The sequence below is a fragment of the Cibotium barometz genome, chromosome 3 (assembly GCF_041138505.1).
Source record: "Cibotium barometz isolate CiBa-2024 chromosome 3, ASM4113850v1, whole genome shotgun sequence".
Classification (NCBI taxonomy): domain Eukaryota; kingdom Viridiplantae; phylum Streptophyta; class Polypodiopsida; order Cyatheales; family Cibotiaceae; genus Cibotium; species Cibotium barometz.
In genome coordinates, this window is record NC_141048.1 from 19832924 (window position 1) to 19860406 (window position 27483).

The 27483-nt window shown below is 45.7% G+C and overlaps 1 protein-coding gene across 4 annotated transcripts in view; it reads left to right on the forward strand.

The window, feature by feature from the left end:
- LOC147639817 (dynein regulatory complex protein 11-like) overlaps positions 1-27483 on the forward strand; it is a 166293-nt gene that overhangs the window by 19952 nt on the left and 118858 nt on the right. For 2 of the 4 annotated variants that reach the window (XM_086774374.1, XM_086774373.1), the window contains exons 4-5: positions 9361-9435; positions 9581-9658. In XM_086774374.1, the coding sequence (XP_086630500.1) occupies positions 9361-9435; positions 9581-9658 (153 nt within the window). The remainder of the gene's footprint in view (positions 1-9360; positions 9436-9580; positions 9659-27483) is intronic. The other 2 variants (XM_086774380.1, XM_086774377.1) reach the window with 1 other exon arrangement.

Sequence of the window (27483 nt, forward strand, 5' to 3'; positions counted from 1 at the left end):
GTGCTGCCAATAGGGTCCCGAGTGAGAGGACGTGAAAAAGATACCAATGTCCCACTCTCTCATAAACTGGCCGCGCTTCCTCTCCGCAGCCCTCGAAGATCCCTGGATTCTGGCCCAAGTAGCCATGATGGTGTGAATAATATCACTCCAAATCCTGCAAAGACACTGAGAGACAAGAACGGGAGTACCCTCAATGGCCTTGGTGCATCTAGCCTTCCAGATTTTCCAGGCTGAGATGCTAGCAATAATCTCCCAAGAGCTGTCTAACCTCTGTGCCGGAGGGACAAAGTGTGAAAGTGGCAAATCTTGAAGACAACACTGCCGAGCAACTTCTTGCCTAACCATAATGGCCAAGCTCCTGTCAGTCCCCTCGAATCTCAGCTGAGGTCCAGACTGTGTCAACCAAATGATAGAACCAAAAGAAATGATAGCATCCCTCTTAATCCTACCAAAGAGGTGTGCAATCGCAGACCAAACCCTCTGTGCTTCCCTGCATTCCCATAAACAATGGTAAACTGACTCCGAAACTCCTGCACATCTAGGGCAAGCTGGGCAAGCACCAGTAACTGACCTCCACTGATTGGTGGCCAGACCACCATGAAGAGAAACCCAGATAAAGGAGGAAATCTGTGGCTTCCTATAAGAATGCCACAATCTCCCCCAAAAAACCCTCTGAATGTCAGTCGAAATGCCGTAAGATTCCCAATGGGGTCTAAGAGTAGGGACACTCTGAATGTGTCGTCCCAAGATAAGATGTCTGGCATTCCGCACCGTATAACTGAAAAAAGGCATGCTTTTCAAGGGGTTACAAGCATCCTTCCACACCCACTCACCGGGGTCCCAATGCAAATGTCTGATAGGGCAGCCACCATACAACCAAAGGCTAACACTCTCTGTGATCATCCCTTGGGGGGGGGGGGGGGGGGGGGGGGGGGGGGGGGGTCAACAAAGACGTGCTTCCCCAACCTGTCAACAACTCTGACTAGACGAATCTGGGGGACCTCAATAAGGTCTTGTACGTCACATCTCTCCAACTGCCATCCATCCTGTACAGAAAAAAAGACCGGTACATCATCCTCCCTAGGCAAGGGGAGACCCATAACCTGAAGAGGAACACCTGTCCCAGAAAAAACCCCAAACCAAGAATGATGACGGTCGTCCAAAAAAGATCCAGTAATCCAGTGGTTGGGAATGGCTGCATCAATCTGTGCAATCCTCTGCCTAGAGTCTCTCAAATGCTGCGTGAGATCCAATCTCTATACCTCGGTGAGGCTCTAAAATCTCTTCCAAGCCAACACTGTGGGGCAAAGGGTCTCCCAGCCAGCCCAAAGAATATGCATAGCTGCCCCAAGAGGCCTACCATGCACATCTAAGATCAAATCATTCCACAGAATGGGCTACCGGGGTTAACTACCTCCGCTGAACGCGGGGGGATGTGTACCAAAAAACTCCTCAGGCAGTCCCAAGCCCGTAGGAGGGACCTAACCAGGGGGGATGAAGAGGAGCGGTGAACTGCATCCGAAAAAATAATGCGTGAGTTGAGAGTTCAGTCACCTCCGCGAATAGGGACACACTTCGTGATCTGCTGCATGAGAAAGTCCTTCCACGGCTCAGTGCCTGGAAGAAAGCCCCTAACAACCAGCTTGCACAGCAAAGCCTTACATTGCACCTCAGGGTCAATGATATTAAATCCCCCTTCTTGCTTAGGCCTGATAATGGTTTCCCAAGCAACTCTAGCCTTGGTGTGTGCATTTCCATCAAGCCCTGACCAAAGAAAGTTCCAAATAAGGCGATGAAGCTGGCCAATGCAGCCCTTATGAAAAATCCAGCATGAAGCGATAAACCAAGTCGTGGCTAGCAAAACTTGGTTAACCACCAAAGCTCTAGAGGCCAAGTCGAGCTTCCTCCTACTCCAGTGATGAAGTTTGCTTTTAATGCTTAAGAGCACTGGAGCAAACTGTTGTGCAGGGGAGATGTCAACGCCCACCTGACAACCAAGGTCTATGGCAGAGCATCCTCTCTCAATCCAAGTAAAACCAACATCTGTATCCCAATCTGCAAGAGGAGAATCACTGATCCAAAAACCAACTGACTTATGCCAATTGATAGAAGCTCTTGCTGGCCAAACAAAAGGCCTCCAAGGCTGTCCGGAAAGCACATAAACAAGCATGTGAAGCCTCAAGGGAAGAGTGCCATGCTCCAGAATGTTTGGTTTGTCAGAAGGTCAAGTTTGATCGACAAAAGCTAGCAAGATTATTGCACCTGTAGAGTCACCCTCACTGCTCGGGCACCCAAGCCCCGTGAATCCCCAAGTCGGTCGGCATCCTTAAGTTGGCATCCTCACTGTGTGAAACCCCAAGATCGGGCACCCCCAGGGCCCAAGATCAGGCATCCCAAAGTTCCTGAATCTCAAGGGCGCCCACAAGGCCAATCAGTAGCCACACAAAGTGGGAATCTCCGGCGACCCCACTTGCAAGTTTGGCTACCCACTTGACCAAGGTGGTTCCAAACGTAGTGAACGATACGTTTAGTACGTTTGGAAAACGTGCTGAAAAGATTCAAAACGCAGTGAACGCTGCCCTCGATATAGATATATATATATATATACAAAATTTATAGTTTACTTATAAAATTTTGAAATATAAAGTTTGAAGATTCATCAATGAACATTAAAACACTTACTAATACTATACAACCTTTAGTTTCAATTTTGCGGGAGGGAGAAATGAAATGAAATGATATATTAACGTCTTCAAAAGGCCAAAATGACCTATGAGACCAAAAAGGTTACAACAATTGGTGGATCTGATACAATGTCTGTGTAAGGAAAGCTAAAAACAATTAAACAACTAACTGAAACTGAAACTGAAACAACTATGAGGAAAAGTACGGTACCAGGAGCTCCTAATGGATAACATGTGGGAGGAAAACTCTAGCAACAAAGGTAAGCATCATACACATCACTATCCAAAGATGTCTCTCATCGGTCGATGGCGGATATCCTCAATGTCCTCCATGGTGAGTACTCTGACTGGACGTCTCCCATGCCGTGCTAGTATGGTCCTGATCCTCTGTTGTAGTCTCCGCCGGTGTCGAGATGGGCCTCTCATCTTGGGGCGCCTGGACCGCCCCAGCTCTATAGCCCGATCAATCAGTGTACCTCTGGTGCGGCTGTACTCTGGGGCTAGCTGCAATGCCTGCTGACCTGACTGCTCAATCTCTGGTCGAAAGAAGTCTGTAATCTGCCTCTGTAGGTGTCTCTCCCTCTCTGATCCCCTCCCTCTCAGGAGACCCTCTCTATGTCTACGCAGCTCCAGCAAGTACAATCCGAGGCATCTCTGATCCTGGTATCTCATGACTCTAGAAAGTGGTCCAAAGCCCTCTCTGAACAGGCAGTGAAAACGGCCTCGTATCTCATAATATACTGGACAGTGACATATGTAATGTAACTCTGTCTCTGGCTCCATCTGGCACAACTGACAAATCCTGGCCTCAGCTGGTACTCCTCTGAATCTGCCAGTCTCAATCTCTAGCTGGTGTGAGGATGTGCGCATCTGACCAATAGCACACCGTACCCCATGAGAAAGATGAGTATCCATGTAGCTGGGTCTAATCACAAACCCATCCTCTGTGAGCTGGAGAAGATGATCTCTATAGAAAGCCATCTTCGTACCAAGCTCGTGTGTCGGCTGTATCCATGTCCTCCTAGTGTCCAGCTGAGTCAAGTCTTGCCTGATAAGTCTAGTAATCTCTGCCCGTGTGAGAGAGAGGGAGGGTGCATCCAGGGAGTACTGAAATGGAGGTAGCCTGTCCATACTAAAGCCATGCAGTTGGAACCAAGCTGTCATCTGTGCATACCAACATGATCCGTCTCCCTGTGATGCCAACTGTCGTGAAGACTCCAGGGCTAAGCGAGCATATCTGTCTCTAGGGAGAGCCCAAGTGCTATGTATAAAGGAGACTGATCGAGTGAGTGCCTCTACTACCAATGGGGGGGCAACCATCTCTGCACGGATAATATCATGTGGTACGGAGGCCTTGGCCCTAATCATCCGGGAAATCATAGAAACCAAGGACCTCTCCATATGTCTCCATCCATCAGTGCTACCAGCTCGGCTGTGGTGATCCACTGAGGGTCCCCATATCTCCACTCCATACAGCATGGCTGAAGTGACCAAAGTGTCAAAGAGCCAGAGCTTTGTTCGAGGTTCCTGAAACTGAACCTGCGAACACATCCTCTCTAGTCTCCCCAATGCTGCATAAGCTCTGGTCAATCTGGTCTCCGCTGCTCTCCTCAAGGAAAATAGTGGGCCACTAAAAACCACACCAAGGTAAGTATATGCATCTGTATACTCCACTGTCTCCTGACCATATGTAAAGGTGGGCATTGACCTCCTAACCCACTGTGCTGTGGTGTTAAACACCATCACCTTGGTTTTACCAAGGTTAACAGACAATCCACTGTCCTCTGCAAACATGTGCAATGCATCCAAATGACGCTGCATCCCCTCTGGAGAATCTGAGATCAGCACAATATCATCAGCATACAATAACAACGGAATCCATGTCCCTGCTAGCTGTGCTCCTCTGTCACCCTCCCGCTCTACATAGTCCGAAACCTCATCCACATACATCCCAAATAAGGTGGGTGAAAGGAGGCAGCCCTGTTTCACCCCAATAGTGGAGTGAACCATCTCAGATACACCCTGGGTAGTACGTACCTGCCCCACAACTGTCCTGTATAAAGCCATGATTCCCCAAATCAGCTCTGTGGGCACTCCCATCTCCTGTAGTCTGCGCATCAGTCTGGCTCTTGGTACTGTGTCAAAAGCTTTGCGGAAATCCACAAAGCAACAGTAAATCCTCCTGCCATATAATCTGCCCTCCTCAATAATAGCTCTGAGTGTCAAGATATGGTCAAGAGTGGAGAAACCTCTCCTGAACCCTGCCTGCCCTGATGCACGTATGCCCTCTCTCTCTGCCCATCTACTCAACTCCTGCTCAAGAATAGATGCATATAATCTAGCCAATGTGTGACCAATCATGATGATACGATAATTCCCAGGAAGCATAGGATCCCCTGAATTGAAGATAGGCACAATCGTGTACATATTCCAAGTCTCAGGAAAACCCTCACACATGGCTCGGTTAAACATCATAGCAATAAGCTCTGCAAGCATATCTCTGGCATGAATAAAGTGCTCTGCTACCAAACCATCATGATCATATGCTCTCCCAGTCCTCATCCTGTCAATAGCTTTCCTTACCATCTCAGCAGTAAAGAAAGCACACGTCTCTGGGCATGGCTCCGATGGGTCTGGCAGGGGCGGCTGTCCTGGTGCTGTGTACAGGGATGCTGCATACTCACCCCAAATCTCTGTGGAGGTAATGGCTGGTGATGGTGAATGCTCATGGAATAGTCTCCATGCCTCGCCTGAGTCCTGACTCATAAACAACTGGTACAAATCCCTCTCTAACTGAGCAAGATAAGCCCTCTTCTTCCGTCGCACTAGGTGCCGGAAGGTAATCCGTGACTGTCTGTGAGTGGTAACACCCATGAGCACCTCTCTCTGTAATCTGATCCTCATCTCTCTGCACTCCTCATCATACCAACTGTTGTGGGGCATGTTCCCAGATCGTCTCTGTGTAGGCTGACTATGGGGATATGCCTCTGATGCTGCAGCATGAAGCGTCTCTATCAATATCTGAGTGAGCTCATCTAATGGCCGTCCCGGCTCCTCGGCACATAGGCGTCTGTATATCTCATCCGTGTATACAGTGTCAGTCTCCCTCGTAAAGGTATAACGAGTGTGTGTGGAGACCTGTCCCAATGGAGCGGTGCTGAACTGAAATGTGAGACTTGAGAGAGAGAGAGAGAGAGAGAGAGAGAGAGAGAGAGAGAGAGAGAGAGAGAGAGAGAGAGAGAGACTTGAACGCCGCATAGAGACGCTCGCAGGAGAAGACTTGAGGTGCCGCACAGAGGTTGCCACACACGTAAGGAAAAGCGAAAACGTTGACTTGCGTCCGTTTTTTAACCTATAAAATCAAAAGTGCATGTTCACTACGTTTCCAAACATTAGTGAACGTTCGCAACGTTTGGATTACATCCAAACGTAGTTTGGATGCAACTATGCACTTGACCGATGAAGCGGTGTCCACCTACTCGTCGGCGCCTCTCACCTACTCGAACGACATCTGTCAGTGACCACTTTTAGCACTTGGCTCATGATAGTCCAAGGGGCCATGCCCATTGTATATAGAGACTGTGTTGTACCGAGAGAGGATCCCCAATGCAATACATGGTCTTGTGATGTCCCAACTATTGCCTACTTCTATCTTGTGTTGCGTGTATGTCACTTAGGTAGCTCTTGTGTAGTGTTCCATTCTTGAGCCTGTGTGAGTGCGTAGTGGAGTGGGACAGAGAGGTCGCCATCTCCCTAGCTTGTGCCAACTCCTGAGGGTATACTACCCTAGAGAGGACCCTAGTGATTTAGTGTGCTTGCACAACGGGCATCCCAGTTCGCTACTATAGGTACACTAAAAATTTGGCGATCCTGCTGGGGACTCATGTGAGTTAGGAATTCCCAAAATTTTGAGTCTGTCATAGTTCATCATCTCTACATGTCCAATACACATTCATGGAGTATTCCTTCCATCAATCCCATCAAGAGTCCACTCTCTGTCAAGTGCTACAGCCGCAAGCGGCAAGTCCACTTTGTGCCTCCAAAAAGTGCTCCTGCTCCTCTCCCTCTACCCATGGCTGCCATGAATCAAGGTCATCCCGGGAACAACCTTCCGGTTCGAGAACCCTTGCAGTGGTGTTGGGTTGGATTAACATCAAGTTTCCCATATTCAAGGGTTCCAGCTCGGAAGATGGGGATGATCACGTGCGGCGCTTCATCTTCATGTGCAAAAGCTGTGGTCTAGAGCGGGATGATGCCTACTTGGCTTTATTCCCATCCACTCTAGAAAGCTCCGCTGACAAGTGGTTTAGTTAGTTCGCGAGTGACCATTTTGTGGATTGGCCCACCTTGAGGGATACCTTCCTTCGCACCTTGAGGCCAGGCAACTATGAAGACTGCATTCTCCAAGACTTGGGAAGACTTCAACTCTTGCCCGGGGAGAGTGTGTCTGAGCTGATGACGCGGACAAAAGGGTCTTGGTATCTCGTTTGTGCCAACCTACCCAAGTGACTTTATGGTCAAGCAATGGGCACTCCAAGCCCTCCCCGATCCACCCAACAAAAGATCAATGAAAGCAGGCGTGCACCTACCACCTTACTGGACTTCCAAGAGCTGGCCTCTCAACTGGAGAATGCCCGCTTGATGTTTGAATGTGACAACAATTCTTCAGCCTCTGGAGTCATGTCCTCACCCGCAGACCCTGTGGCCACACTCACAAGGGAGCTGGACGCCTTGAAGCTCCACAAGGTAAGTGTCCTGGGAGTGCAGGCTTCGATGCTTTGAAAAGCCTTCTTTTTTTCAGTTTCACCGTCCGGAATGCCAGGCTTCTCGTCACTCGACAGATGCATAGGATCCCTACTCTCAGGCCTCATTGGGAGAGCTATGATATTTCTCCAGTGATACAACGCAGATATTGGCATAGACTTTGGCGCTCATACAGAAGGAGCCAGATCTCTCATTTCTTTTGGTTATTCTTACATGGTGGTCTCCCCACCAATCAGTGGAGATCGATTTTCGGTGTAGCACCTTCCTGTCCTAAGTGTGCGGCAGATTCTGAGACTGTACAACATTGTTTATGGGGATGCACCACTGAACAACAGATTTGGGGTTCTGTAGTCCAACTTATGGGCAAATTGAGTGGTTGAGCCATGCACGTGACTTGGGGGGTAGTTGCTTGGCTCTCCCAGTCCGGTCCGTAGCTCTTTTATGAGGGCAGTGGCACAAATTCTGCTATTTTCATTCGTAGAGGTATTTCCCAGCATGGTTTATTGTAGGATGTCCCTCACTCTGATTATATGCCCCCCCAGACAGAGGATTGACACCAGTTGGGAGATTGTTGCGAGTATTATAGCATGGTAGATCTGGAGAGCTAGATGCATGGAGGCTATTGAGGATGTCCAGATTTTTGGGTCTTAGTGCATTAGTACTATATGGGGTGATATCATCCATACTCTTATGGCTACTTGGGCTCGTATTCAGGGGTCCTCTCATTTTGCGTAGGCAAAGCGCGTTATATTTATGCGGGAGTGGGACCATGGCATTTTCTTTTCCTCTAGTCCCACAGGTCTTTCATGGCATCATGATGCTCCTCAGTGGTTGAAATCACCTTACATATTGGGGCAATTCTATTCTTTTCCGGCTTATAGCTGTGATTGTTGTATGTCTTTTCGTACTTAATAGAAGTCTCTTTCTAAAAAAAAAAAGACAATAAGAAGCCACTATTGGGATGTTTTGGGAAAAAGGGATAAATTATATGCATGAGAGCATATGCTTTAATAAATGTGGAAGCAAGGAACATATGTTTGGCAAATGCCCAGAAAAGCAAAAGACTCGAGAGGAAAAACCTTGTGTGAATCTAGCATTGGATGTATAGTGTAGGTTAGCCCATGGAATTACACAAAGTATGTAAGGCTTGGGGTCAATTGAAAGACCAACCAACCCCTTTTAATGTTTGGTGATTGAGGGTAAAGATGCAAATGTAACTCATGTGACTAGAATGCATCATGTACATATAGAAGGTTACTTGGATCATGAGAGGTTCTTAATTGCTCCATTGCAGGGATGTAATGTATTGTTGGCAATGCCCTGGTATGTATGCATCACTCCTTGTAAGGAATATGTAAGTAAAAAGATCGCCTCGATGCACAGAGGCAGTGAACATGTCATAGAGGGATTCCTGTAGGTCATGTACAAACTAATAGAACGATAAAGAAGTCGGTTTGTTCATACTTGGTATTTACATGAGAGTGTTGAACAAGATAATCTGCAAATGAATGCATTAAGTGAAGATAAATTGGATTTCTTAAATGCATGTAAAGATTGTTTTGCTGATGTCTCATATGAGAAGTTACCACCTCAAAGGCAAGGATCATTGTTTCAAGGGTCATACCGTGTAAGTGCAAGTTAGCAAGAAGGGATCATGACATAAGTCAATGATCTTCTTCAAAAAGGGCTTATCCGGCCAAACTCCTCAATCTATTGCTTACTGGTACTTTTGGTACAAAAGAAACTTTGAATGCAAGAAAACTAGTCTATGTAGGATGTTGTACTTTTGTGTTCTGATGCTCTTTCTAGGTGCCTATGATATTTCTCTACTATACTCTTGCATAGGTGGTGCTAGGTTTTGTTTCTTTTAATATTTATGCACATTGAGGATTTCAAAATCTTGAACTTGTAGGGTTTGCTAGAACATTCGCTGTTATATGTGAGATACATTGAGATCTACAGGAAACTAGAGGATTGTTATGATCAGGTAAGATATGGGTCGGGTAAACAAGCAGAAAAGGCACACATTATGTCATGCCGTTATTGCCATATGGACCACAATGATCAGTTTAATCCTTAATCTGCTACACCTCGTATTGATATTTCAATGCTTGTCACAATTCACCACACAGATAATCCATGCTCAAAAACGCATCGATCTAAGAAAGACCCTTGAGTCATGCATTGGCCGGATTTTGGAATTGAGACATGTAAGAGTTTTTTCCCTTGTATTCTTTCAGGCCCAAAAGTTATCAATTCTCAAATCTTTTCATGTTGTCTAAATTTACTAGTTTCTGCTCTATTTCTTGTTTTCAACCAGTTGTGAATAGTCCTCATGGTCCCTGGTCTCCCATTGTGAAGCTTGGTTATGGACTTTGGTGACATTGGCTATGGTGAAGAGGGTGGCAGAGGTGGGGTGGGAAATATGAGAGAGATTTGGGGAGGGCTGGTTGGGGATGTCATATAGCTGGTGAGCATAGGTCTCCTGTATAAGAGGGTCCGTGATGGGCATGGGCTGCCTCTTTTCCTCAAGGGTATGCCAATCCTTGAGCTGTTCACACTCACAAAAGGATGATATATTCCTCTTTGCACTTAGCCAAGAATGCTTGCTTCTTCCCACGGGTAGGTGGTGGAAGTATCTTTGCATTTCGCATGCAGATACATCCTGCCACACTCTCTTTCAATAAGAGGTGAAGCCATGTGGCTTTGCACTGCTTGTCATACCATCCGTTTTGAGGTTGTGAACTGAGGGGGTTTGGCCGTGGAGCAGGTGATGTGAGGAAAACTGGCCTGTGTGGAGTCATGGATGACGAGATTAAGGTCGGTTTCTGATGAAAAAGATGAGCATAAAAAACTGGGTCAAGATTGTGATGAAAGTGAATGCGTGTGACTATGGATATGTAGGTGGAGCTGGGGTTGGCTAGAGAAGATGAATGACATATATGTGCGATCCGCCCCAATGGTTGGTAGTGAAATTGTGAAGTCCTCAATGTGGCACATGAGAGCAAGAGACCCCATCAAGTAGTTCACTGTGCTCAAGGCTTCTTCATATGGAAAGCAAGTCAAGCCTTCGGAAGCACGCCAATGGGACATCCTGTATAAAGTAGGAGCTCATGAGCAGCCCCCATCTCTAGGAGGCGACTGTTGTATCTAGTGTCCTCAAAAGAGAGAGAAAGAAAGTTGTATTAACGTCTTCAAAAGGCCAGAATGACCTATGAGACCAAAAGGTTACATCATATCCATGAGGTACATAATCCTGGGTACAAAATAGTAATAAAGAAAGATAACAGAAATCTAGAACTTTAAAATCTGATCTAGGTACATGAGCAGAGAGCTCTCATATCACCCTAATACATCCCTCATGGGCCACTGTGATATGGTGCTCAAGGTGGTTAAACTGAGCTGGCGCGAGAAGGTCCTGCGATGATGGGAGATGATGGCCCGGATCTTCCTGTGGTGGCGTGGCCGTGGGTGAGGGCCATGGGGTCTGGGGCGTCCAGCTCTGCATAACTCAGTGGCTCTATCGAGTGTCACACCTCTCGGCCGAGCTCCTACACTAGCCTGTGGTCTGGGTATGATGGGTGGATCGGCCCTCGGAGTGCTGGTATGGAAGAAGTCAGTGAGAGCTCTCTGTGCTGGTCCTCCAGCAAGTACAGCTGATCTGGATCTCACTAAGGACTCCCTGTGTCTACGGAGCTCTAGAAGAAAAAGTCCCAGGCATCTCTGATCCGGGAAGTCCACGATCCTGGAAAGTGGTCCGAACCCAGCTCGGAAGAGGCAGTGGAACCTCCCCCGAATCTCATAGTACACGGGGCATTGGCATATGTAATGGTCCTCTGTCTCGGGCTCTGTGTGACAGAGTTGGCATATCCTGTCCTCTGGTGTGGCCGCCCTAGGCCCATATCGGGCAGTCTCTACTCTCAGCTGAAGAAGAAAGAAAGTTATATTAACATCTACAAAAGGCCAAAATGACCTATGAGACCAAAGGGATTACATCATGTCCATGGAATACATCATCATGGGTACTAAAATGAAAGAAAATAATACACATGGCCAAGGATTTTGGGCACTGGAGATGTTATAGGCTGTTTGCTTGTAGGCGCCCCCTTTTGGACCTAGAAAGCACACAATTTGATATTTATGGGGGAAAGTTCTAATATTGGAGGAGAAGTAGAGTTAGGGCTGGTCGCACTTCTTGGTGGATGGTGGAGCTGGCCGACCTGTTTTGGAGCAGATTACTGCTGGTTGACTGGATGCGGGCCTCCCGAAGAGCTGGTTGACTGTTTCCTGGCGTGGGAATTTGCTAGGAGACCGATCCTATTTGAGCAGAGGGCTGGTCGACATGAAGGGTGGGATCTTTCTGCTGGCCGATTGCTCATGGCATGTAATATTTTGCTGGCCGACTCCTTCTGGGTCATCGGAGAGCTGGTTGACTGGTGGTGCAGCCCTCTGGAGGCTGGTCGATTGCTCATACAGCCCGCTTGAGGCTGGTCGATTTTCTCTGTGGGCTTGGCAAGGTTGGAGACAACCATACCGGGCTGTCTAGGGCTGATGTGGGAATGTTGTGGGGTGTCCATGGCTGTCCTAAATGTGCTTAAAGCCAGGAAAGCTCTCCAGTTCCGTTGAGGAACACTGAACTCAGCATATGTTTTGTTTATGTTTTCATCTTGTACTGGAAGAATTAGGTGCATGCCAGTGGAGAATCCCTGTGCACCTGCAAAGTTGAATTTGAAGCAGACTCCTTTTTGGTAATCTAACCATAATGGTTGGGGGTGTCAGCCCATCTTCTGGTCCCTAGTGTGGTGTAGTGTGCAGAGCTGTTCTTTTCACTCTTCCCTCTGGCATGTTTATGTGTTTGATCAGGATTCATGATAGTGAAGATTTCCGTGTGACAATTGCCCTTCCGTTACAATATGATACAGATCACGCATGGCAATCAAGTCCCCATGAGAGGCAATCGAGATAGCTGCTACACACAGTTTTCGTGACAATAACATCTGTCACTACATTCTTCGTTCTTGGGGTGTGCAAAATTTGAAAATGAAGCATAGAGAGGAAATTGGCCATCCTCATATACTTCCCTGAAAGATTGGTTTGTGTTAGAAAATAGCGCTAACTTTGGGGATCGGTCTTGACTGTAAATTCAGTTCCCAATAAGTAGTGTTTCCGTACTGTAAGAGCATGAATTATAGCCAATAGCTATTTCTCATAGATGCCAAGAGAAAGCTCGGCATCATACAATTTTCTGCTCTCATAGGCAACACGTCCTTCTTGATTTAGGACATCTCCTATGCAACTGCCACATGCATCACATTCAACACTGAATGGCTTTTGTAAATCAAGAATCACCAAAGAAAATCCTGATGTAATGGCACTCTTGAGCTTAAGAAAAGCATCAATTTCAGATTTTAACCATTTATACATAGCTTTTCTTGGTAAGTTCATGCAATGGCCAGGCAATCATTGCAAAATGAGATATGGACCTCTTGTAATATGAGCATAAACCAAGTAAACTACGAACTTCATGTATGGATTTAAGTTCGAGCCAATCCTTAATGGCTTGGATCTTTGTAGGATCCATTAGCACGCCATCTTTTGACACTGTGTGTCCAAGATAGAAGAGAAAAAAATCACTCTTTTAGCCATTAATCATAAGCTAGTGTTTCCTCAATTCATCAAAGACCACTTTCAAGCACTTCTTATGTTGTTCCTCATTCTTCCAAAACACCAAAATGCAATCGAAGAAGACATCTGTAAATGATCTATAATTTCTGAAATTTGGTCCATCATTAGTTGAAGGTAGCCGGAGCATTTATGAGACCGAATGGCATAACCAAATACTCATAGAGACCAAAAGATGTGCGAAAGGTTGTCTTGTGTACATCTTGAGGCATCATTCTCACTTGGTGGTAACCACTCTTGAGATCAGTGTGACTAAAACATGAGGAACCATCCAATTTGTTCAAGATATCATCAATTCTCGGAATAGGAAACCGATTCTTGATGGTTATCATATTAAGTGTCCTGCAATCCATGCACATGCGAAATGTACCATCCTTCTTCTCCACAAGAAGAATGGGTGAACAAAATGGCGAAGAACTTGGTCGAACTAAACTCTTCTCTAAGAGTTCATCAACTTGCTCTATAAACTCCTCTTGTTAGCAAGCACTCACACGATATGCCAGTCTATTGGGAGGTAAACTACTTGGCACCAAATCAATACGGTGATCCTCTAGATGTAAAGGAGGCATTTCTTTTTTTTTTTTTCATGGGAAAAAGATCCTTCTATTAGTTAACAAAAAAACCAGCCTCGAAGGGCTAAATACAACCATGAAGGGCTAGATACAGACTCGCCTCCATGTGCAGGGCGGGGATCAAAGAATCAAAAGGTGGAGAAAGATGCACTTCTCCTCCGGCTGGCCGCTCTATGAGGAGAAGGCTATCTCATATAGGGGACAGGGGAAGGAATAACCACACAGGTGGTCTGTAATGCCAAGTGGGATCACCACCTCTATTTGTGAGAAAAGGGCCAGGCCGCCAAAGCCTCAACAAAGCTTCCCGCCGCTTCCGCATGTGGTTAGAGCCACCCTGCAGCTTCTCCCACTAACCGCGGAGGGTATGAATGATGTCGAGCCAAATGCACTTAATGGACTCCGTTGTTGGTGGAGTGTGGGTGCCCTCGATGGCTTCGTTGCATGGAGCTCTCCAGATGTGCGAGGTTGCAATGTTGCTACAAATCTCCCATCTCTGGCACGAGCTCAGAGTCCAATGATCAGTAGATGGGGTTGGGACTGTTACTGCCGAAATACAAAGGTGAGAGATCTGAAGCGCTAGCCCCCCACCTTGTTGAGATATCGAGCTCATCTAGTGCTATGGCAGACATTGATGACCTGCCTGGATGATAGCTTCCGCACTTAAGCCACTGGCATGGTTGGTGAGATTATGGTTGATATATCGCCAGTGGATGACAGGTCGTGTGATAGCCACTTTGGAGTATTAGAGTTATGACATAGTTATAGCGCAGCTCATATAGTCGGGTTGCGGCCAGATTCCCGTTTTGATCTGCGTTTTGTCACTGCAAGGTATTTTCGGCAGTTTCATGAAGTTCTTGTGGAGAATTGTCTCTGGTTGAAATCTGGTTATTGTAGTGCAATAATTCATTTTGGAAGTGCAGACAGTGTTTGCACATGTATTGTTAATATTGGGTGTATGTACATGTACTCTAGTCAAATCTTGTGACCTACAGGTTATGCTAAAATATCGCTGCAGTAGTCACAGAAGATACTGCTGTGTTATAGGTTATATACAAAAATTGTCTGTTTGCAAGTTCTGATTATTTGTTTGACGGACTCAATCAGATTGTCAGTGAGAAGCTGGACAAGAACAACTTCCATTCCTGGAAGTTTAGAATGACTAATTTCCTAATGGGTAAAGCATAGTTGTCAGGTACGATACCGTACGGGAAAATACGGCATGATATAATTTTTTTTTTCTTATTGTACGATAAAATACAGTGTTTTAAAAAAATACTTATAAACTTAGGTATTTCCAATTCCAGATATGGAGTATTTTAAAAAGGAGGGAAGCATCATAGTATAGAGAAAAAAAAATATCTCCCAAAAAAAATAATTTTTTTGGGATTTTTTTTTTGGAAAAAAATAAATTTCGGAGAATTTTTTTTTGTTGAAAAAGTTCGTACGAGCACGTACGATATTCTGTACGATAAGCCATCATATGCCGTACGGAAACAACCCTGGGATAAAGGATTTTGGGACTATGTTGAAGGAGACAATGAGGAGCCTCTAAAGTTGTCTGAAGAGAGTGTCACTCCAGTAGATATAAAGGCATTCAAGGATTCGAATCAGGATGCAAGAAAAGTCATGTATTGGCTTTCGATCAGTGTCACAAACACACAATGATAGGACACATACATGATGCCAACACTCTAGCACTTGCATGGTAGAATCTGGTGCAAATGTTTCAAACTAATACAAAGGCAAGGAAATTGCAACTAAAACAAGAGCTGCATACAGTGGAAAAGAAAAGTATGTCTATCAATGAGTATGCTTTAAAGATCAAGGGCATTGTTGAATCCCTTAGGTCTATCAATGTATTGGTGGAAGACGATGATTTGGTAAGTGTTTGTTTGAATGGGCTTGGCAAAGAGTACAAGCCATTCAAGACCTCCATTGCTATCAGAGAGAATATTCCCAACTTTCAAGACTTGGTGTCTATGCTGATCATAGAAGAAAAGTCTCTAGGTGAGGACTCTGCTTCACAAAGCAAGAATACACCAAAATATGCCTTCTCCTCTAATTTAGGTAGAGGCAAAGGTAGAGGTTGCGGCGGTTGAGGCCAAGGTGGTGTCCAATAAGGAAACCAAAATTTTGGACAACAACAGTCCAATGATTCGCAACAACAACAATCATACACAGGTGGAAGAGGTCAGTTTAGAGGCAGGGGCTGAGGTGGTTGGCAAAGAAATCAGTGTGCAAATAGCATAGAATACTATTATTGTGGTAAACCAGGGTACATAGCAAAGGACTGCTATAAAAACCAGAATGACATTAAAAGTGGAAAGTTGCAACAAGGCAACTATGTATCATCTAGTAAACATGGTGGTGATGATAGAAGTGAGCAGTTATTTGTGATGCAGCACATACTCAGTTTCACAAGATGAGATGTGTAAGGATCTCAAGGTATATGGTATGTGGATTGTGGCGCCTCTAATCACATGACCAGTCATGGTGAGTGGTTTAGAGATAAGTGAAAAATGAAAAAATGAGGTTCTGTAGAAACATGTGATGATACAGTGCATCCCATTGCGCATGTTGGTAAAGTGCCATTGTCTATGCAGGATGGAAAAATAAAGTACTTGGTAGATGTACTTCTTGTGCCAAATATTACAAAGAACCTAGTTTTTGTTGGACAAATGGTTGAGCAGGGTCTGCAAGTGAGGTTTAATCCTCAAGGATGTTTTGTTGAAGACTTCCAAAATTAGTGTCGCTTGGTTGCGAAGGCTAATAGAATTGGCAGGATGTTTACTTTGGATGTCAACATGCTTGAGGTAAAGGCAGCCATGTTTGCGTTGTCGTGCCATGGCACGTCTATGGTGTGAAACCATGCATATGAGACTATCAAATACAAATCTAGATGCATGGGAATGAGTGCTATGACGAGACATTATATGATGCCCATGTACATATGTTCATATTGTAAATGAGGTTCAATAAGACGAGCTGAGGATGAGTTTGGTCTTGAAGCTTTGAATATGAGTGTGGTGTGAATTATGGAGCCTTATGCTTATGGTAGACCTTGCAGTAGAAAACACTCAGTTACATACTTGGCCTGTGTGGCTATGTAAATGATGGTATGGGTGGCTCGTAAAAGGGCTATGTGAATGATGTATATGGCTACCCATGTGCATGATATGGACTTCCCTCAATGTGGATGAAGATCTTTTTCATCATCATTTCCAAATCAATGTGACATGGAACTCATGCATAATTTTCAAGAAAGGTACTATAGATGAAGCCCATGATCATCATGAAGAAGCTCCCAAAGTTGCAAAACAATGGGTGATGTAGTGTCTTGAAGCACATACATGATGTGAAGGTCTTAGTTGCCTTGGTCGATATATTTGCATAAGAGAAGTAGATACAATATGGGTATAGAAGGAATATGAAGCTTATGAGGGCAGCTTGTGTGGCAGCAAAAGAAGAAATATTCGAGAAAACAATAAAAAGGTGGCGCATGAGTATTTTCGAAATGGGAAATACGTGAAGATAGCTGCAAAAGGTGGTGGGCGTCCGATTTCCTTGCGGGAAAAAGAGGAAAAAACTAGAGAAAACGAGGGGGGGGAGATATCAGAGTTCAGCGTGTGCAAAAAAAAGAACCAGGAGAGTGAACAAACCAGAGAATTTTAAATCAATGGGGCTCTTACTGTTCATGGCTTGTTGGAGTTAGAATTGGAGAGCAATTCGAGTGCTATCTAATGATACGATTTTCATTTTACACTTGTACTCATCCATGCGCAATCTGCAGCGAAGCCGCCATAGAAGGAATAGAGAAAAATCAATGAAAATCTCACCTTGCTCTACTTACAGTTAAGTGGGTTTTTTTTTATTTTGAATACTAAAATCAACGATTTAGAAAATCGTATGTTTTATAAACCTTCAAAGGTTTTGGAGAATGAGAAGATCTTGGGACTTGGAGAATTGTGGAAATAAAGTATCAAAAATACATTAAGGCTTCTGAAAGTTGGTTTTATTTTCTACTCGATCGGATTTTGGAATGCAAGTCATGGAGTTTTCTAAATCTCATGAGCATGTTATGGTTATGCCGTATGCCATCTTTTGTTTGTGAGATGTTAGAATTTAAAAGCAAGTTTTCAGGTGATAAAGAAACATCTTGAAATGATGGAATTGATGTCACTTGATGTATGGAATGTAAATGGTCACATGTATGTGGGAAATATTTGAAGATTATGTTATGCCTACATGTGATTGGTTTGAAGGATTTGGAAAAAGGAGCCAGTAAATCTATGCTTGGGTAGGGACAATCACTTGATACACAATTTGTGTGCAATCATCTGGCTGAATTCATGGATGTATTGAGGTGAATTTGTACATGTTTATGATATCAAAAATGGAGAAGCCTTGTGCTCCTTGGAGAGTTATGTGTTTGAGTTTTCTTGTGGAAATCAGAAGCTACTCTCACAGCTAAAAGTCTCGCACTTTCCCAGCGACATCGTCCACGTCACGACAGCTCTTTGGTGAACCCGACGTGAAACTGCTGGGGTGAGAGTGTGGTGAAACATACAGGGAAGCTATGGCTGAGAATTCTGAGGGTCAGGGGGTTCATTTTGACCCCGGAGTTATGCAGATGTTTCAGATGTTTACTATGTATATGCAACAGCAGCAAGCTGCCGAGAGGGGACAAATTTCCACGACCAAAGCACTGCAATCAATTGTGAAAAAGGTGGATCAATTTGATGGAAAGGATATCACAAAGTACCTGCGCAATTACATAAAGGAAATGGAGCTAAACAGGGTGACTGAGGAGGATATGGTTCGAAGCTTTGAGCTGGTATGTGTTCCTGAAATAAGAGAGCGCATAAGAGGATTGCAGACAGCACATGGTGGCAGAAATTGGGAGGAGTTCAAGCTTGCTTTAAAGGACGAATATTTCATTGAGGATTCTGAGCGAGTGACCAAACGAACTTTCTTGGAATGGGTCACAAAACCCAAAATGGGAATTTCTGCCACAGAGCTGCTAAGAGAGTTTGAGAAGCGCTATGCCCAGCTGTCAAGGATAGAGCGTACAACTTTGGACAGAGAAAAAACAGAGCTCTTCTTATAAGCAGCTGGGAAAGATCTCCAAGAAAAACTGGAAATTCTCCTCGAGGATAAGGATACAGAGCAGGGACTAAAGAGTGATTGGAATGATGTTGAGGATGCGGTCACCATGCTAGCAAAGCGGCAACGAAGGAGGGATAAAATGGTGATGAGCTCGGGAACTCCTATAACTACTGTTACCCCTGAGAATCTACCAAAACCAGCTGCTACAATCCCAAAGGTAGAAGGGCCGATGGAAGAACTTATTAAGGGCATGCGGGACCTAAAATTGAAGATGTCCAGGATTGAAGAAAAGGGGCTACCATTAGGGCAGGCTTCTATGCAAAGGTCTCAAAGCAAAGAAGGGTTTACATACAGATGCATATGGTGTGATGACCCAGAACATGCAAAGAAAGATTGTGCTAGCTATAAAGAAGCCCTTAAAAATCAACTTGTGTTTTTCAAAGATGGGAAAATCCACCTTACAGAGACTGGTCTTCCATTAAGTACAAACTTTGGGAAAGGAGGGATGAAAAAGCTGGTTGAGGATATGGCTGCTAGTCATGCCATCTCTATGGTTGAGGCAGCAACCTATGGATTAAAGGCTGGTCAATCAAAGCAGGGATCTGAGAATGATGAAGATTATGAGAATGAAGATTTTTGGCCATCAACAATGGAATTAATTGCGTCAAAGAAGGTGTCTAAGCAAGCTTTGCATGAGGCAGGTGACTGTATACGTCTTGAGACTGGCTAGGAGGAGCCTGTGGATTCTTTATCTGTTCATGCCTACATTGCTAAATGCCAAAATAATGAGGCACAGGTAGAGGAGAAGCGTAAAAGGGAAAATGAGGAAGGAGGGCCATCAAAAAGAGTTACACGTGGAAGTGAAAAGAAGGATCCTGGGCCATCACATATGCCTCCACCGCAGACCTCCACAGGAAGTATCAATGGAAGAAGTGCCAGCAAAAATGAAGCATGAGAAGGAGAAGGGTAAAGGGAAAAGTCCACTCTACAAGCTTCAATCTGATATTGAAGCCGCAACAGATCTCAAAAAGGTGCTTGAAGAGAGGATTCTAAACAGCAGGGTGGAATTTACACTAGGGGAAGTCTTGGGGATTGCAAAGAAAGAATTCCATGAGATGAGATAATTGATATTATACGAAGGAAAAGGCAATCCATAATTGAATCTATTCCATCACAAGGGGAGGCAAGCACTTCCAAGACTCATGGAGTACAGGTACAGCAAAAGGAAGAGAGAGAAAATGTGGTGGAATGTAATCACTCTGCTGATGGGGCACGACAAGTGCGCTTTGTGGAAGAGGATGATGAAAAAGAAGTTCTTACAAAGAGTCATTACTCCAGGAGCCATTGGGCAAGAGCAACCACTGAAACCCTTGTCAAGATAGGTGATTTGGAAGAGCCATATGTCGCTCTAATTGATCATGGGTCTGAAATAAATCTTATGGCTAAAAATCTCTACAACAAATGTAAGTGGCCAATGGATGTAGATCATGGGTGGATGATTAAAGCAGCTAATAACTCATCTGGAGAGCTCTATGCAGCATGTCCAAATGTAAGGGTAACTATAGGGGATGTGAAAGATGATCAGAACTTCTTTGTTCAGGAGATGTCATCGTATCCCCTCATCCTTGGGCAACCCTACATTACAGCTGTGAGGATGGAAACAAAGGTTTTGGATGATGGCTCGGCATATGCAAGAATAAGGAGTAAAGATGGCAAGAAAGCTGTTCAGTTCTTGACAGTTTGCATTAACCATGAAAGGAATCGTGAGTCTCTTCGAGCACAGTCACTCCCAAAGATAAATAGAGAATTCATGAATTACAGGGAGATGAGGGATTTTGGCCAGGTGCCATTGTAAAGCGGGATTCCAATGGTACAAGGGAAAATGAGTTCTCGCAGGACTCAATCAATGTAAATAACTTTTCAGCAAATTTTCAGGGATTCTCTCGCTATGGGTCACTGGTCTTTGTAAAAAGCAAGGATTCGAAGCGTGGCATGCGTAGACCTGTACAAAATGAACAAAAAAGTCTTGAGCAGTGTGGTCTTTTGGAGAAGAATGAGTTTATTTCAGGGGTGCTTGATGAGGTGTCATTTGTAGATACTATGGATGTGCTTTTTGATATAGGAAGAGCATGCTTACAGGGTGGAAATGAGATGATAGAGGTGTCATCTGTGGAGATGTATGATATAATCCGGGAATTTGAGGGGGTGGAATGTAAAAACATGAATTGCGAGATGGATGCTCATGTTGATACAAAGTACAAAACAGTTGCAAAGAAGGTGAAACCAGTTGCCTTGCCTTTGCCACCAGGAAGCAAGGAGAAGATAGATGAAGCTTCTATGCAACCAAATCTCAGAGATCCGAAGAAAATTGGGCATAAGTTTACACAGGAAACTTTAAAAGAGCTGAAGATTGGTGAAAGGGATTTTCTGTTGCCAGTTGAAAGGGAATGCTTTGAGGAGATGCTTGTAAAACATGGGAAAGCCTTTGCTTTTCAGCCGCATGAGATAGGCTGTGTTGATCCAAGTGTAACAGCGCCAATGGTGATCTTCACTGTACCACATGTGCCCTGGAACCTGCGGCCGATTCCAGTACCAAAGGCTCTCTTGCCAAAGCTGATGGAATTACTAAAAGAAAAGATCAGGATGGGAATTTTGGAGCCATCATGCGCTCCATATTCCAACAGATGGTTTACTGTGCCAAAGAAAAATGGAACATTGCGCTTCATTCAAGACATGCAACCTGTAAACAAAGTCACAATCAGGAATGTGGGAGCAGGTCCGATTGTGGATGAGTTTGCAGAAGCATTTGCAGGGAAAGCTATATACTCTATGGGTGATCTGTATTCGGGATATGATCAGTTCCAGCTGGATATACAAAGCAGGGATTTGACCACAATGAAAACTCCTTTGGGACTAGTAAGGATGTGTACCTTACCACAGGGAGCCACCAACTCAGTGGCACATATGATGAATGGAATGAATAAAGTCTTGCGAGACTTCATACCACAAATTACTATGCCTTTTTTGGATGACGTACCAATAAAAGGCTGTGATGAGAAAGACAAAGATGGGGATTTGGATTCAAAGGGGTGCCGCAAGTTTGTGGCAAATCATATAAAGGATTGTGATATGATTCTATCCAGGCTTGAAGAGGTGAACCTTACTTTATCTGGACTGAAATCAGTGTTTGGGGTTGGTGAAGTGCTAATAGTGGGACATCTTTGTAGTACTAGTGGACGCCGACCTTGTTCAGCCAAGATAGATGCAATACAAAGAATGAAAGAGACATGCATTAATGTTACAGAGCTGAGGAGATTTCTTGGAGCATGTGTCTTTTATGTTATTTGGATCCCACATTATGCACATGTAGCAGATCCTCTTTATCAACTTTTGAGGAAAAATCAAAAATTTTTGTGGAGTGCAGTACATATTAAAGCTATGCGTAGTTGATTATGGACTTTTCTATGAGGCTCGTATAGAGATACAACTACATGGGTACACAGATGCTGATTGGGCTGATAGTGTTGTAGACACGAGATCTACCAGTGGTTTTATGTTCTCATTTGAGAGTGTTGCTGTGAGTCTGAGCAGTAAGAAGTTGTCAACAATTGCCTTGTCGAGTATAGAGACAGAGTATAGGGGTGTTGTTATGGTAGATTGTGAGGTAGCTTGGTTTTAGAAGTTACTTAGTAATATGGGTGAGCCTGTGGATAGGGAAGTTGTCATTTATTGTGACAACATGAGTAGCATACACTTGGCCATTAACCCAGTATACCATGTTAGAACGAAGCATGTTTTTTTTCTTCAGAAAGGAGACTTCTATTAAGTATGAAAATTTTTTACAAAATGGAGATTTCACACCAAGCAAGGTGGAGATCTCAACCAATCAGGAGTCCTGTGCTGCCAATAGGGTCTCGAATGAGAGGATGTGAAAAGGATACCAATGTCCCACTCTCTCATAAACTGGCCGCGCTGTCTCTCCGCAGCCCTCGAAGATCCCTGGATTTTGGCCCAGGTAGCCATAATGGTGTGAATAATATCACTCCAAATCTTGCAGGTGCACTATCACTTTGTGCGGGAGAAGGTTCTAGCAGGTGATGTAGATCTGGTATATGTTAGCACAGAGGATTAGGTGGCAGATATCTTCACGAAGGCATTGGGAATAGAGAAGCCCCACAGGTTTAGGAGCTTATATAGAGTGCAATGTGCGGAGTTCAGAGTGCAGTGTGCGGAGTTCAGCTCGAGGGGGAGTGTTGAGATATTGAGCTCCTTTAGTGCTATGGCGAACATTGATAACCTGCCTGGGTGATAGCTTCTGCATTTATGTCACTGGTATGGTTGGTTAGATTTTGGTTGATATGCCGCCAGTGGATGACTGGTTGTGTGACAGCCACTTCAGAGTACTAGAGTTATGGCATAGTTATAGCACCAGCTCCCTATAGTCGAGTTCACACTATGGACCGGCCATTTGTATGTTATTGTAGGAAAGTACCTTCCCTTTATGTATGTACTCTTATCTTTTAGTTATATGGTTGTAGAGAAAAGAAAAAAATAGAAGAAAATTCAGCCATCCATCTCTTTCTTGTGTCTTGCACTCTCGTGTATGTGTGTGTGTTTGCTTGCAAGGATATCAAGCTCTCTCTCTCCCCCACATTCTCTTTACACCTTCCTCCTCATAAGCCATGACAACCTCAGCCTCTGTGGCCCAAGTGACAATGCCCCATGAAATGATACGGGTCGAGGTCCTGTCCATCGTGAGAATGGGGAGAATTCGTTGCCAAACATGCTGAGCCTTCGAGCAATCCCAAAGACAATGTCTCTGAGAATCCTGAGGGTGGCCACACTTCGGACAAGCTGCTAGTCGATTGCCAATGGCCAACCATGTGCCAACCGCCAAACTCCTGTGTGCCAGCAACCAAAGAAAGAGGGTGATCTTTCGAGGCCGAAAACTATCCTAGATCCTCTTCTAAAAGTCTCAGAGAAACCGCTCTGAGAGGCCCTGTGATTGCCAGTGTACCGCTGTTGTCGGGGTGCTCTCAACCTCGGGCATCTGAACCCTGCGGCCTAGCTGCGTGGTGTATGCGAAGAATGGGGTACCTAGTCTCTCTTCCCAGTTAGCAAGTTGATGCCAAGTCCACTCCCACGAGTCCCACTGGAGGTGTGTGAGGGGCTGCCTCTCCCAAATCCATAGCCGCTAGAGTCTCTCCCTAGGCACCTTGGCCGGTTGGGGGTCAATGTGCCACTCATCCGATCACCCTGACCCTTCGTTAGGTGCAGCCATTGAAATCATCCAGAGGGGGCTGAGATCTCTCTTTTCTGCCATGGGGTCCAATAGAAAAAGTGAGCAAAGCACAACTCTCATCCGCGCCATAGACTGCCAAGAGAATATCATGCCTAGTAAACGCGCCCAGCCACTGTGGGGGGGTTGGGTCTAGGATAGGGGTCAGCCACTCCCAGGGAATAGCACAGTTGATGTCGAGGCTGAGTCTATCTCTACCCTAGATCCCAGCAAGGCCTCTCTCCTGAGCTACCAAGGGAAGCTGTCTAAATGCAAGATGATCTCCAAGGGAGCTGGTAGCCCCTATGCTCAACGCTCCCCATGATACATGAGGTCGGGCCCCCAACATGTGGCCACTAGGTAAACAGATCAGGGGTTGCCGAAGACGCTTCTTCGAGGCTACTGGAGCTAACTGCTGCTGAAGGGGCCGGCCTAAGGTGATCCAAAGCTCGGAGTAGGCTCGCTGCAAATATGTCCTCAAAAGCCGGGCTAAAGGGGCGGGCCCGCATCTTTGTGAAGATCCATTTGGTGCTTTGTGGCTAGGGGCCCCCAAAGCTCAAAGTATGGGCTGAAATCCGGGCCAAGAGGAAGTCCTTCCAAGGCTCACTACCTAATAATCAACTTGCCCAGCAGGGTGCGGCTCTGAATGGTGGGGTCAATGATCACTCTCCAGGCCACCTTGGCCCTGGCAAGCCTCTCTGCGTTGTGGCTGAATGATCACTCTCCAGGCCACCTTCGCCTAGGCAGGCCTCTCATCACTGTCGGCCCACAAGAAGTTCTGGATCAACTGTTGTACCTGACCAATGCATGCTTGGAAGAAGGCCCAACAAGAAGTCATGTACTACATGGTGGCAAGGACGACTTGGTTCGCCACCACCACTCGGCCGGCTAAGAAGAGCCTCGTAGGACTCCATTACAAAAGCTTCTTCCGAATGCTCGGAAGAAGAGGGGCTAGCTGCTGCTCCGGGGAGGTATCGATTCCCACGTGGCATTCCACATAGCGGACTGGAGTGCCCTTGGGGATCCACTGGAAAGCCTCAATTGGATGTCAAGTTGGGGTGGGTGCAGAGCCTACCCAAAACCCACACGACTTCTGCCAGTTGATCTGTGCTCCTAATCCGTGACAAAAGATCTCGATCGTCTCTACGAATTTCTGGAGATTCCCCACATCTATGGATAGGTATGCTGCTATGTCATCTCCAAACTCTGAGTCCAACAGCTCCTCTTGAGTACGGATGGGGAGACGCAATCCCTAGAGCCCCGTCTCTTGAGTTGAGAGAAAACTGCTTATCACCTCGGCAACAAATTGGAAGAGGTAAGGTGCGAGTGGACAGCCCTACCGAACTGAGCGAGAAAGGGGGAATCTGTCACCTTGGGCTCCCTGAATGAGAACTTGATTGTGAGAGGTTGAGTAGAGGCCTGAAACACCATGGATCCACTCCATTGGGAACCCCATCCGGTACATTATGCCCTCCAGAAAGCTTCAGTCAACTCTATTACAAGCTTTCACAAAGTCTATGAGGAGCTCAATGAGGTCCTGCTCTGCCGCAGCTTGGCTGAAGCTGTCACCTCCCAAAAAGTGAAGATGTTGTGCAGGATGCTTCGATCCTGCACAAAACCTGTCTGAGTGTCATGGATCAAGTGAAGGAGGAAAGGCTGAAGTCTCTGGCCGATGGGCTTGGCCAAATCTTGTAGGCAATCCCAAGGAGGGTGATGGGTGTCCACTACGGCATCTCCAATTGGTCACCACTCTCCTTAGGAATCAAGTGAATCAAACCCTCTGAAAGCCTCTCTGGCATGGCACCTCTAGTCATAATCTCATTGAAGGTTGCGCCAAGGCCACCTTCCATGAGATCCTAGTGGCGAAGAAGGAAGGAAACTGGAAGCTCCTTTGCCCTTGGGCATTTTCCCCTAGGAAGAGCCGTGATGCCTCCGCCAACTCCTCTGTTGTGAAGGGAGTCAATAAGAAGGTCGGAAGAGCAGGAAGAACCACCTCTCTTGTTTGCCGCCAGACCCTCTCTCGCACGTCCACCACTTGTGGGGATAATGGGGCACCCGTGAGGAGGGATCTGAAAAAATCCGTGGCAATGGCTCTCACATGGGAGGTTAGAAACAATAGCTCCATCTTGGCCACACAACCAGCAAATACCATCTCTTCGCCTATGAGGGCCTACAATCTCAAAGAAGTTCCCCGTGACTCTCTCTCCGGCCTAGGTCCAGAAGGAGGCTCTAGCATGGTATCTGTACTCCACCCTCCTTTGCTTGATGGATCTGGTCTCTAATCTTTGTATGGGCCGTAGCGAGCTGACTCTCAATCCACATGCTATCGGGAAAACTCTCTTGAAAACGTTGGAGAGAAGCAAGACCCCTTTGAATGCTCCTCTCCTGCTCACGAAATCCCTTTGCTCTGTGTCGCCTCCTGCAAAAAGCTGTTGATCTCGCCGAGGCCCGCATCCAAGGTGCACACGATAGAACCTGAGATAAAATCCAGTCCTGCCCATATCTGCTCTATCTTGCTGCGGATCTGAGGGTTGTGTATGAGGTTGTTTGTAATCCTAGTGCTTACATGCCTGTCCTGCTACTAGGGGTCCTCCAAGGATATAATAACCAGAGCAAAGTGGCGCCCGCCAAGATGCCAATCATGCCTCCTCGACTGCAAGCCATCTCATCCACATAGAATCTATCAAGTCGAGAGAGGTTGGGGCTTGTTCTCCTCCTATCAAACCGCGAGAAGCACAGGCTCTCGGGGCTACGCCCAAACTCTGGCAGATGCCAAGGGTGTTGCCCCACGAGTGCCAAGATTAACCCCTCCCAAGCAGAGTACTCTTCACCTGAGACTGTAATTGTGCCTCCTCCGAGTCTATCCTCTATTGACTTGATCATGTTAAAGTCTCCACCCATGCACCAAAAGTCAGCAGCCCGAGGAAGGGCCTGACAGATTGTACTCCAGAAGGTGGCTCTACCTACCGCGAAGTTCGGGGCATAAACATTGAGGAAGCCCACACAGTTCTCTCCAATCCTGATGGTAACCAACTGCGCTCGCTCTGTGACTATAACACCTGAGCTAGCCACTGCCGGCAAGAGCTGCTCACTAATAGAAATACAAACTCCTCCATGCGTGCCGGAGGGGCCGAAAGAGGGAGACCAAAAAGTGTGACTCCTGCTTGGTAAAATCTTCCCAAAGCGATTGGTACGCCCCTCCGAAAGATGGTGCTTCTGGAGAAAGAGAATGACGATTGGTCCCCCAACTGGAGCTCTATGAAGCTCTTCTATAGGGATGCCTCGCCTCTGAAACCACTAAGCCCCCCCCAAAACCTTGAATGTTCCATGAGGCTATCCGCATAACAATCTCTATGGGAGGTGGAACTATCGGAACTGCCCTCCACTCGAAGAGTCC